Source organism: Rhinopithecus roxellana, chromosome 2 (genome assembly GCF_007565055.1).
Source record: "Rhinopithecus roxellana isolate Shanxi Qingling chromosome 2, ASM756505v1, whole genome shotgun sequence".
NCBI classification, from domain to species: Eukaryota; Metazoa; Chordata; class Mammalia; order Primates; family Cercopithecidae; genus Rhinopithecus; species Rhinopithecus roxellana.
Window position 1 is genome coordinate 142,614,945 of NC_044550.1, and position 13,161 is coordinate 142,628,105.

General features: G+C 35.3%; 1 protein-coding gene across 2 annotated transcripts in view; it reads right to left on the bottom strand.

Annotated features, from left to right (window-relative positions):
* The window catches only part of RFC1 (replication factor C subunit 1), a 78,144-nt gene that overhangs the window by 40,118 nt on the left and 24,865 nt on the right, over window positions 1-13,161 (bottom strand). For both annotated transcript variants that reach the window (XM_010384428.1, XM_010384423.1), the window contains exon 4: window positions 12,242-12,364. In XM_010384428.1, the coding sequence (XP_010382730.1) occupies window positions 12,242-12,364 (123 nt within the window). The remainder of the gene's footprint in view (window positions 1-12,241; window positions 12,365-13,161) is intronic.

The following is a 13,161-nucleotide window of genomic DNA, read 5'->3' on the forward strand; positions in this document are numbered from 1 at the left end:
AAATTTTACAACACATAACTCTTACAGGTTTCTGATTACTAAATGTAAAAAATAACCCACTATTTAAAACAAGCATGTAGTAGACATCTCTGAGGATGCCAGTGCCCTTCACTACAAGCACATTTTCTCTAATAATTTACAGCTCACCCCACCCTCCAAAGGGCCTCCAAAAACACAGATATATCCATCAGATGGCGCCACACTCTTGACCACAATCAACTAGACCAGGAGTGAGCAATTGAGCAAGGTGTGGCCAACTTTATCCTTGATTTGCTGAACCAGTATGTACAAACCAAGGTGCAAAATGTTTATTTCTACATTCAGTGAGATAAGTTAGCAGGCTCCGAATAAATTCCCCCATTTTGCTTACACTAAAGTGTTTGCAACTGAAAGACTTAAATTAAAACATATTTGTTTCACTTGTCTTCAACTATAGTCAATCTACCATAAAGTTTTAATTAAAAATTTATCCATAACTCTTTCTAAAGCACATCCAAGGTCTGATACAATTAACAGATTTCAGTTCAACCACACATTACAAAGAGTCAACAGACTAGGTTCAGTCATTCAAATATCTGTTCTCCCTACCTAACTACAGGTTCTTCTCTGCCTCTTTGTCAGACAGGAAAAAGGCTTTGCAAAAGGCTAGGTAACATCACCACTCCATTTGTAATAGCCGTGTGGATCGCCCATAATAGTCCTAGTAACTAACCATTGAGAATATAATCTCAAAGTTCTTTCCTTTTCTCTAAAATAATAACACAATGATCATGGTATTACAGAAACTCAAAGTTTTTATACTTGACAGCTGGCCAGTTATACCCAAATATATCAAATTTCTTATCTTATTAAATTTTATAATCTTTATTTGCTTTAAGTTCAACAATTGTACTTCTGGGCAAGAGGGAGTCCCTTAATGGAGAAAGAACAAACTTAAATTATCTCTGAAATGATGGTGCTCTACTAGTTTCCCACCACCGTAAAAATGCCAAAAATACTAACACTCCATTTCCACTACACCTAGCCATGCTTATAAGCAGTATGACAGAAAACCCCATAGCTGAGGGGGTGAGATCAACTACTATGGAGAGCAGATTGCAGTAGGGCAAGAAAAGGGGAAGACAGAAAGTAAGTGACCATGTAGGCAAAGATGGCCTCAACTATAATAATGGCAGTATGAACAGAGAGATGTGAGTATTGTTTATAATATGGGAAAACAAATAACCTAAATATCTATTAATATGTATATTCAACCATGTAACAAAATCTCTACAGCAATAAAAATTATAACAAATATCCATATTTACTCATAGAAATATATTCATGTTTATTAGGTGGCAAAAGCAGATGACAGTAACAGTATGTTTAATGACACTGTTTATAGATAGATACATAATTTTTAAATTCACATTCTAAAATCTGAAAAGAATCAATAAAACATTAACAATGTTTATCTCTGATTAGGGAAATATGGGTAATTTTCATGTTTTCTTCACACCCTTTGATATGGTTTGGCTGTGTCCCTAACCCAAATCTCATCCTGAATTCCCACATGTTATAGGAGGGATCCTGAGAAAGGTGAATGAATCATGGGGACAGGTCTTTCCTGTGCTGTTCTCGTGATAGTGAATAAGTCTCATGAGATCTGATGTCTTGTCTGCTGACAATTGAGACGTGTCTTTCCCCTTCCACCATGATTGTGAGGTCCCCAGCCACGTGGAACTATAAGTCCAATAAACCTTTCTTTCATAAATTGCCCAGTCTCGGGTATGTCTTCATTAGCAGCGTGAAAACGGACTAATACACCCTTTTCTCCATCTAATGTTTTACAACAAATTGACTACATCCTAGAACTCTCTGACCCCTTAGCTTTCAGAGTCAGTGCTTTAGTTTCTACCTCCTTTCCACTCTTCTTTGCTTACTTCTGTTCATTATTTATCAGCATCTCTGCTATTCTGTTGCTGGCTTCACAGACTTCATGGTATCTTTTAATTTACTATTAATAAGTTTTTATTGAGCATTAAACTACATGCCAAGAACTGTAAAATAAATTATCTTTAGTCAACTAGTCCTACCTCCTTATTCAATACATAGACCCCATTTTCCACATTTCTAACAAAAAAAATAGACTAGACTTAAATACTTTCAAAATCTAGCAATGTTAATTCACCTTCTTTCTTTAGTGAATAGCAAAATACCATACTCCTTAAGAAAGTTTTTCCTTATATTAAGTCAAAATACTTCCCTGTGAATTCCACCTCTTTCCTTAATCTATCCGCTGAACAGGGAGAAAAAGTTTATCTACTTTTTCCACATTCAGCATCTGAAGACTGCCCTTATTTCTTCCTTACATCCCCTTCTCTACAAATAGTACAACAGTTTCAAGCCACTCAACATTTAGGTTACTGGGAAGATTAAATTTTTCTTAAAGGGCCGGACATGGTAGCCCATGCCTATAATCCCAGCACTTTGAGAAACCAAGACAGAAGGATCACTGGAGCCCAGGAGTTCAAGACCAGCCTGGGCAAAAGAGTGAGACCTCATCTCTACAAATAAACTAAACTAAACTAAACTAAAATAAAATAAAATAAGACAAAGTTTTAAAGGCTAAGTGCCCAGTGTAGCACCTAGCCATGTTACAGCCATTCATTAAATAAAAGTAGTATTCTCTGGGAAAAACAATACTGAACCAGAAGTCTAGAAAACTAAAATTCTAACCTAAGTTTGACTTACTATTTTTATTTTAATTAATCATCAGGGTTTCACTGTGGTCTTCTGTAAAATGTTGGACCAAACAAACTCTTAAGATTTTCCCCTCTACAATTTTATGACTCTATGGGTAGCCATATAGATTTTTTTATATTATACACAATATTGATGAAAATATGAGTTTGTACTAATAAAAACACTAATTATACAAGTGTAAATTAGTGTGACTTTTCTAGAAAGTAATTTGGTAGAACACACCCAGAACCTTAAAGAAGTTCATCTCCTTTAGCATAGTAACTCTTGGAGATAATCAGAGGTGATGACAAATATTTACATATAAATTTAGTCTAGTCATCACACTATTAGGAGCATGAAAAGTGTAAGCAACTGAAATGCTTGAAATCGGGAAATATTTATATAAATTATGGTCTAACTATACAATGGACTCATGAAGCCATGAAAAATTAAGCCCAAATTTCAAGACTCAAAAAAAAAAAAAAAAATCATGAAAATAGCAAAATTAAGCTGTCAAAAAAACAAAATGCATCACTCTGTTCTTTTATGTGCACCCTAATGTTATAGGTATAAACATCACCCCTAAGAAGGGAGGTTCTTGTCATGAGCCTCCTCTACCAGAGATCTCTGTACAATAGTGGAGGGTAACAGAGCCATTCTCTGAATACATGAATTTGAATTGAACAATGTCTTTAAGCTATAGATCAAAAAAATGTGCTATAGCTAAACACAGGCATAAGTTTATAAACATTTTTATAATTTCTGAAAAATTTTAATTATACATGGATCTCCAAAGAAAAATATGGGAGTGTTCTACAAGATACTTTTAAGTATGTTTTCATTGGGATAAACAAAAATTGCAAATAAGGCTCCTTTTCTCTGTTAACTACAAAATAAATAGCTCTCTAAGCCCCTCAGAAGGTACGAGTAACTCTAGTAAAACACAGTTATGAAAAGAAAAAGGGAGGGTAATTCTCAAGGACTGGCTCCCTTGCTTTAATACCTATTTAGTACCCCCTGATTTGTCCATTTCCCCATACTCCTTACAGTTATGAGAATAACTTTTTTTAAAAAAAAAAAAAAGCAAATTCATGATCCTAAGCATTGAGATATTTCTCACAAATATAAAGGATTTCATATTATATGATTCATTATAAATAAATATGGTATCCTATAAGCCACAGGTATATCTGAAAACACTGTCATCTTGCCTTGATGAAACCAGAAAACTTGAAAAACAAGCAGTCCTACTGTTTCTCTACTATGACTTCTGAACTAGTCGTCTTAAAGTTCCTTTGCCTTTAACATTTTAAAGGCTACACCAATATACTATGGAAAGAAGACAAAACAGGCCAAGGGTACAACTAGCTGCTTCCCACAGTGACTTAACAGGTGTTGCTGTGAGGATCCTCATGTAAAATAAATATTTTACAATCCTACACAGTGTGTAGAGATGAAACATTCCAAATAAAGTTGTAGTTATTCTTTTTTAACATTTGTTCTTGTTTTCTAATAAGCTTAAATTGGATTCCGCCTCATCAGAAGCTAAAGGCAAACCATGTTCTCTTCTCCCCAGAAACTTACAATAAAATAATGATAAACAGATCTAAGTCAAATTGAGGAGAACTGGTTGAAAATCACGAACAATTGAACACTTAGATTTTCCCTCTAGGATATCTGTCTTCTTGTAAAAACACCATTTATTTGTATTTATGGCAACATAACCTCAAATGCGGTACCAACAACCAAGCAAACTAGCATTATCATATTATCCTACACACAGCAGAGGAACTGCGTGGGAGAGAAGATTGCTCTGACATTCTGAGTTAGACACATTCATTTATTTAGAAGAATAACAAAAGAAAAATAAAAAATGTGGGGGTCCATATAAAAATCTATTTATAAGGCAAGAAGGAAAAAAATCTAATTCTGGAATTCATACTGCTGAGAATCTGGCCTTTCCAAACAGATCTCTGAATTCTAATTATGTGATTTTCTTTTCTTTCGTCTAGAATACACAAAAAGCAAATTAATGAAGAGATCCAGTTACAGGGACTAAAAATAACTTATTTAGCAACAAGTCAAAAACTAAAAAACGAATCAAACTGTTCAAAGTCTTTTTCTATAAAGCTTCTTTTCAATATTTCCATGAGTCAAAAATCTAAACCATCATTTTGGTTTTAGAGACAGAAAAAGGTTCATGTATGAGCCAAGCCTTCAATAAATATTGGTTAAATTAAGTGGATGGAAGAGAAACTAAACATACCACTTTTGCCCATTTATATGGTATTTCAGACATTCTATACATATCGGCATAAAATAAAACTTCTAAGACTGCTCATCTTCAATCAAGAAACCAGAGATCTCATGATTCACTACAAATGAATCCTCTTAGAATCAAATAGAGTCACTTACATTTTAAAAATAAACCTTATTTTATAATTCATGGGGTCTAGTGAGGTAGCTGAGCAATAATAAATAAGAGAAAAAAGTACTGGCTTGCAATGTGATGTTATCCACCACATGGGTACCGAGTCCACTGGAATGCCTGAATAAGAAAAAGTGGGGGAAAGGCCTGGGTAGTTGCCACAGATACATTACCCAAAGCTTCTTACAATTCTAAGGCATAAAACGGGCAATAGAAGGAAACCTGCCTGGCCACAGAGCTAAGGGAGTGATTCTGCAATGCAATTTCCCCACTGCCATTCACATACATCTTCCCCACACAAGAGGAGAGAACAGTGCTGGTCTTACTATCAAAGCCAAGTATAAGTCACTTTGTATATTATTTTATTATTATATATTGTGTTGTATATTATTAGTACTTAATGATATTTTCATAACATAATTCTACTTCCTTGGCATTCTGGAATACAGTCCTATGTCCCTCATAATTTTACAAGTGCCTGACAGCAAAGTACGTGTCACCAGAACAGTCTGTTCATTTTCAAAGATGCTTCAGAACCTCAATATTTTAATGTCTCATTATTTACTGTGCCCTTTTCAAATCTCCTTCCTCTCCATATGCCACTTGATTTTTTTCAGGTCTCGTAATACACACTAATAAAAGAGAATTGAAGAACAAATTAGCAAAAAAGATTATAAGAAAGCATCTAGCTCTCATAAATATGTGCATTTGCAGATAAAATTGCTAAAGCACTATCAGTGACCTTTGAATCATCACATAAAATAGAAATCCCTGAAGGTTAAATAAATGAAGTCCTAATTGTCAAAAAAAAAAAAAAAAAAAAAAGGCAGATCCGCAACCACAGAACTACAGAAGATTACAGATTTAGTGACAATGCTATGCAGTAACACCATGAACAGGTCAGGAGCAACATATGGCACTCAACTGAAGCAGACAAGGTCTCACTGAGCATAAACTAAGGCCTAAGCCTTTATTTCCTCTGTGAGTTATCAGACTAGTAGGTGAAATGAATATTAAAAACGGTATCTGGACTTAAAGTATCAACCAAATTCTCTTCTGATAAGAGGCAGGGTTTCTAACCTCCACGTTATTGACATTTTAAGCCAAGTAACTCTCTGTCCTGTGCATTGCGGGATGCTTAGTGGCATACCTGGCCTCTGCCAATTACATGCCGTAGCATCCCCCAGTTGTGACAACCAAAACTGTCTCCAGATATTGCCAAAGGTCCCTCAGAAGGCAACATCAGCCTTGGTTGAGAAACACTGATTTATGGTAAGATAGAGAAATACAAAATAATAGTCATTACTAAGATTCATAAGTAATTAGCTATACATAAGAAACTAAACAGCTATATCCAGGGTGCTGATGATTCAAAGCAAATTTTGAAAAAAATTTTGTCCCTTAATGCCAAACAATTTTAATAATGATTCTGGAAGAAACACAAAGATAAATCTATCAAATTTGTAGAAGATATAAAACTAGATGACATTAAAAAATTAAATGTACAAGAGACATCCAAAGATCTACTCAATTCTTCTACTGGGAGGGAAGGGAGAAGGGAGGGTTAAGGCATTAAGTTATGAAAAAGCAAGCTGTAGACCAGGCGCAGTGGCTCACGCCTGTAATCCCAGCACTTTGGGAGGCTGAGGCAGGTGGATCACCTGAGGTCGGGAGTTCGAGACCAGCCTGACCAACATGGAGAAAGCTCGTCTCTACTAAAAATACAACATTAGCCAGGCACGGTGGTGCATGCCTGTAATCTCAGCTACTCAGTAGGTTGAGGCAGGAGATGCGCTTGAACCCGGGAGGCAGAGGTTGCGGTGAGCCAAGATCATAACGAGAGCAAAACTCCATCTCAAAAAAAAAAAAAAAGAAAAGAAAAAGCAAGCTGTAAGGCCGGGCGCGGTGGCTCAAGCCTGTAATCCCAGCACTTTGGGAGGCTGAGACGGGCGGATCACAAGGTCAGGAGATCGAGACCATCCTGGCTAACACGGTGAAACCCTGTCTCTACTAAAAAATACAAAAAAAACTAGCTGGGCGAGGTGGCGGGCGCCTGTAGTCCCAGCTACTTGGGAGGCTGAAGCAGGAGAATGGCATGAACCCAGGAGGCGGAGCTTGCAGTGAGCTGAGATCCCGCCACTGCACTCCAGCCTGGGCGACAGAGCGAGACTCCGTCTCAAAAAAAAAAAGAAAAAGCAAGCTGTAGAAATTTTACAGTAAGATGCTACTCAAATGTGTGTGTGTGTGTGTGTGTGTGTGTGTGTGTGTGAATGAAACATTTACTTAGGTAATTTAAAATAATATTAATTTAAATACCTCATCTTCAAAAATTCTAAATTTAGTTTCCTTTATACAGAATTTTAGTGTACAAAGCATTATTAATTTTTGAACAAGTATAATCAAAAAAATATAATACTCACTTGAAGGAAATTTTCTACCCTTATCACTCTAGGTTTCCCTGAAAACATCTAAGAGAAGCTCTCTATCATATACAGAATCTATACCTATTTGTCTCATGCACAAAACTATGTCTCTAAAAGTTAGCAAAGAGAATGTTACACACATCGCCAAGAATATTTTCTGCTACTATTTTCCAAAGTCATAAGTCACTGTTATTACATGGTAACCTGTAACCTAGAGAACACAACATCACCAATTTTTTTCCCATTTAACACTCCTCAAATAATTATAAATTCAGAAGTACTAACTGCCTCCGGAATTATGTGCACAATTAAAATTACCAGTCAAACAATTCAAGGCAGGAAAAACCCCCACCATTTTCGATCAAACAGCAGGCCCTGATGAAAGCATAATAAAAGGTCAATCTTTGCCAAACAAGACTCAAGGTCTCTCACTTCATTAAACAGCTAAAAGTAAATATATTTACCCAGTACAACAAGTATTTGGGTTTTTACCAACCTTGAAGAACATTTTACTAGAGTCAATAGTTGGCTATAAAGATATTTATAAGCAGTTCTTTCCTTTTCCTGTAACTTGGGAAATTAATGTGGTTAAATTAGTTTTTAAAAATCAATAAATCCTAGTAGAAGACAGAGCTAATCAAAGTGATGATGAAAAATATTTCTCATTGAGCAAAATGGAAAGCCTAAAAATCTGTATAACAATAATCTAAAAAGCTAGCTGTATAATAATATAAGCAAAAATACTTGAAACCTACATTTTTCCTAAATCTGTTTTTCATTGCTTATAAAGCACTATGCAACAGAAATAAAATGCAAGCCACATATAAAATTTCAAATTTTCTCATAGCCACATTTTTAAAAGTAGAAAGAAGTGAAATTAATTTTAACCGTATATTTTATCTAACCCAAGAGATCCAAATTATTAGCATTTCAAAATGGGATCAATAACAAAAAATTAATAAGGTAGTTTACCTTTTTTGTGTAGGAAGTCTTTGAAATCTGTTTTTAAAATAAATTTTATTGTATATATCTAAAGTATACAACATGATGTTAGGGGATATATAGATAGTAAAATAAATACTATAGTGAAGCAAATTAACATATCCATCATCTCACATAGTTACTCATTTTATTTTTGTGGCAAGAGCAACTAAAATGTACTAATTTAGCAGGAATCCCAAATACAGTACAACCTTATTAACTATAGTCCTCATATTATACATTAGATCTCTGGACTTGTTCATCCCATGTATCTGCTACTTTGTAACCTCTAATCAATATCTCCCCATGTCCTCCTCAACCGCCTGCAACTACTGTTGCATTCTCTATTGACTTTTTTTTAAGAGTTCGCATTGTAAGTGAGATCACGCAATATTCTTCTTTCTGTGCCTGACATTTCACTTAACATAATGTCCGCCGGGTTCATACATGCTGTAGCAAATGACAGAACCTCCTTCTTTTTTTAAGCCAAATAATATTCCATTATTACATACAACCACAATTCCTTCATCCATCCACCGTCTGACAACTTAGGTTGTTTCCATATCTTGGCTATTGTGCATAATGCTGCAATGAATATGGGAGTGCAGATAACTTTCTGAGGTGGTGATTTCATTTCCTTTAGGTATATGCCCAGAAGAGAGATTGCTGGGTCATATGGCGGTTTTATTTTTAATTTCATTGGGCTCCTCCATGCTGTTTTCCATAATGGCTGCACCAATCTACATTACCACCAATGGTGTACAGGTTCCCTTTTCTGCACACCCTGAATAACATTTGTTATCCCTTTACTCTTTAATGATAACCATCCTAACGAGTGAGGTGTTACTGCACACTGGTTTTGATTTGCATTCCCCTAAGGATTAATGATATTAAACACTTTTTCATATACCTGTTGGCCACTTTTATGCATTCTTTGGAGAATGTCTCTTCAGGTCCTTTACCCATTTTTAAGTTTGACTGTTTTTCTATTGAATTGTATGAATTATTCACACATTTTAGATATCAACCCCTTATCAGATACATGATTTGCAAATTTTGTCCCAATCTATAGGCTGTCATTTCATTTTGTTGAGTGTTTCCTTTGCTGTGTGAAATCTGTGTGTATTTCACATTCACAGCATTCTCAATTCAGACTAAGCACATTTCAGGTGCTCCACAGCCACAAATAACTAGTAGTTCCCATACTGGACCACACAAATCCATAACATAAGTGGGCCAAATATCATTTCCAAATTTCTAAAGCTCAATTACAAAATCAATAGAAAGCCCTAAGTAAGTAAACAAATACAAAATGTCTTTAAAGGCAGATGTAGGCTTATAAGAGAGTCAAAACATAAGAATAACAGTTAATACTTATTGAGCATTTACTATTTTAGATCCTAAGTCAGACCCTATTTTAAATGCTTTTCAAGCATTATCTCATTTGACTATCACAAAAGGCTGCTGATGCAGGTACTAGTGATGTCTCCATTTTACATAGAAGTAAACTAAAACACAAGGAAAGTTAAGTAAAGATTTAACCAAGGCCATGCTCTTAAACAGTATACATGCTATGCCACAAGAAAAATGCCAATAGAACCAAAGGTTTTTAAAATCAGAAAACAGAAGATAAGAAAAGATAAAGAATGCAATAATGAAAAAAAATCCTATCTTTTGGAATTAACAGGTTTTTTAAAACTGAATCATGTCATATGATACTTTTCTACAAGAAGCTCCAATCTCCAGATAAACAATACAGTTTTAGATGAGAATTTTTACTTTTAAACTATTACACAAATATTGGGAATACTCATTCTATTTTATGGAATGAGGTAATGCAATTCTATTACACACACACACACATTTTATTTAACCTTATACTGCTAATATAAAACAAAAATATTTATGACCCAATATTGAAAAGTATGGTTTTAGCCTAAAGAGTAACGAAAGTATTACTTTAAGGTCAAGGATTTTCCAGTAGAATATTAATTTGAAAAAGCTGCACTTCTCTTTTTTGAAACTCTTATATTTGTGATTTTATTATGCCAATCTTATTATGGACTTTTTTTAATAGTCTCATTCTCTTGTATGAAGGAAAAGGCTTATCTTCTTCCCATTCACCTATCATTTCAAACAATAAAGTATGAAAAGATAAAACAGGCAATAATAAAGCAAGCTTCTTCCCTACATCTCAATTCTAAGAAAAAAATAGAATGCATAATACTGAACACCACCTTAGATAAGTACATCATACCCCAAAATTTTTAGCTAAAACAAGAGGACAATGCTTACTTTCACATGTATATGCTACCAGCAAATGACACGAACACTGCCTAATGTTCATAAAAAGTTTTCAGATAAAAAGCTGGACATCTCTTCAGAAAGTAACATTCAAATATTGCTCATCTTAATGGATGACTGGATACAGAAAGAAAAAAATTGCTTGTCTGAAATAAACAGTCCAAAGTGAAAGAAACTGTGATCAGAACTTAAATTGTCTGACCTTTTTATTTACTTAAAATCACCAGATAACAACAGCCTTGATCCACAGTTGAAGGCCATGGCTGGCTGCACACTAACTTTGACGTTTTTCAGGGTGTCACTGGAAAGCCTGATCACACCACCTTCAGTTACATAATAAACCTATCACCATACTGTTCTTACTCTCCCCTCCCACCTGCTCAAAACTTCACAAAGGTAGCCAGAGCTAAGAGGAGAGCCTCTCAATTTAAGGGTTCGTTTACACAATGTGCCTGAGCAGATATTTAGCAACAGCACGAAAAGGTTAAGAGTCAGTCACCTGCCTATAACAAAGAAACATCTCAGTTTAGGAAAAATTTCTCAAAAAAATATGTTCACATCACTTACATTTTGTCTTTAATATTTTGAACAATTTCATCAACAAATGTTTCACATAACTTACGAAGTTCACCTATGGACTTGGTTTTCCTTTTTATTGTTTCCTTTGGACTGCCTACTCAATGTGTCAGGCACTGGGTCTGGCCCTTTCATGTACATCATCCCGTATTATTTCGGTTATGGTCTCCTCCAAGGGTTAACAACGTTACAATCGAAATGACTTCACCACTAACTTATCTGAGCTTTTCTTCTAGGATGACAATATAACTCTGGGATCCTTACATAAAAGAACAGTATTCATGAAACAATTATTTACACAACAAAATATTTTAGATTAGCACATAATTATTTATAAATGTCCTTTGCACTTTGATTACTCTTAAAACAGATCTAACAGAACTAAATTTAAGTACAAAACAATCTTCTTTAAAAAACCCAATACTGTAATTTTCAGTGTCACCAGAGAATACAAGGAATTCAATATGAGTGCTAAATAATAAATCACAAACGTGAGTAATCACTGTACACTTAGATTACTGACTTTGGCCTGCCAGATAAAAAGCTTACATTAAAAAAGTAGTTCTAAAACAACCCAATACTATTTTAATATATGATTCAGTACAAGCACTTAAAAAAAATTCCAAGAGCCAATTTCCCTGTAATTGGTCCTTAATCCACAGGAAATGCCAAAGATGATCCCAGCCTTCCCTGATAAATATAACTCAACAAAGCAAAAAGGCAGTAGAAATTCCATTCAAAGTGAAGGAGGTACATTTAGACACCAACAAAAAACTCAAGAACATAACACACAATGCAACCTTACCTGTTTCTGAAATGTATGTAACAGGATCCTGCCGTGAAATTTTACCAGGTTTAGAAGATACTGGCGATTTTTCTGGTTGCTTTTTGGCATTTTTTACCTGCAACGTCTCCTCTGACTCTGAATCTGTATGTGAGAGAAAAATAAAATGAAACTTGGAAAAGAACTATTATAATACAGTGCATTTTTAAAGTAGTCATGGTGAACCAATTCCTCAAGGTCTTTTTCAAGGCACATGTCTTCTGTGAATTCTCACAGGTTACTTTTACTCAGTGTTAAGACTATGTATTAGTTTCCTATTCCAGCTATAATAAATGACCACAAACTTAGTGGCTTAAAACAACTAAGCCACTAAATTTATTATCTTCCAGTTTTGGAAGTTAGATAGACGGTGAATATGGGTCTCATTGGCCCAGTCAAGGTACCAGCAGGGCTATGTTCCTTTCTGGACACTCTAAGAAAGAATTTTATTTGCCCTTTTCCAATCTCTAGCGGATGCCAGCATTTCCTGGCTCAAGGACCCTTCCTCCATCTTCAAAGCATCAAGCAGCATCAAGCGAAAGTCCTCATGTTGCCATCTCCTGGATCCTCTAACCTTGCTCCACAGTTAATCTCACTCTCTAAACCCTTTTTCTGCCTCCCTATTCCTTGTGACTACACTGAGCCCACCCAGATAATCCAGCATAATGTCCCTATTTTATTTTTCTTTTTTGAGATGGAGTCTCACTCTGTTGCCCAAGCTGGAGTGCAGTAGAGTGATCTCAGCTCACTGCAACCTCTGCCTTCTGGGTTCAAGCAATTCTCCTGCCTCAGACTCCTCAGTAGCTGGGACTACAGGCGCGTGCCACCACGCCCAGTTAATTTTTGTATTTTTAGTAGAGACGGGGTTTTACTATGTTGGCCAGGCTGGTCTGGAACTCCTG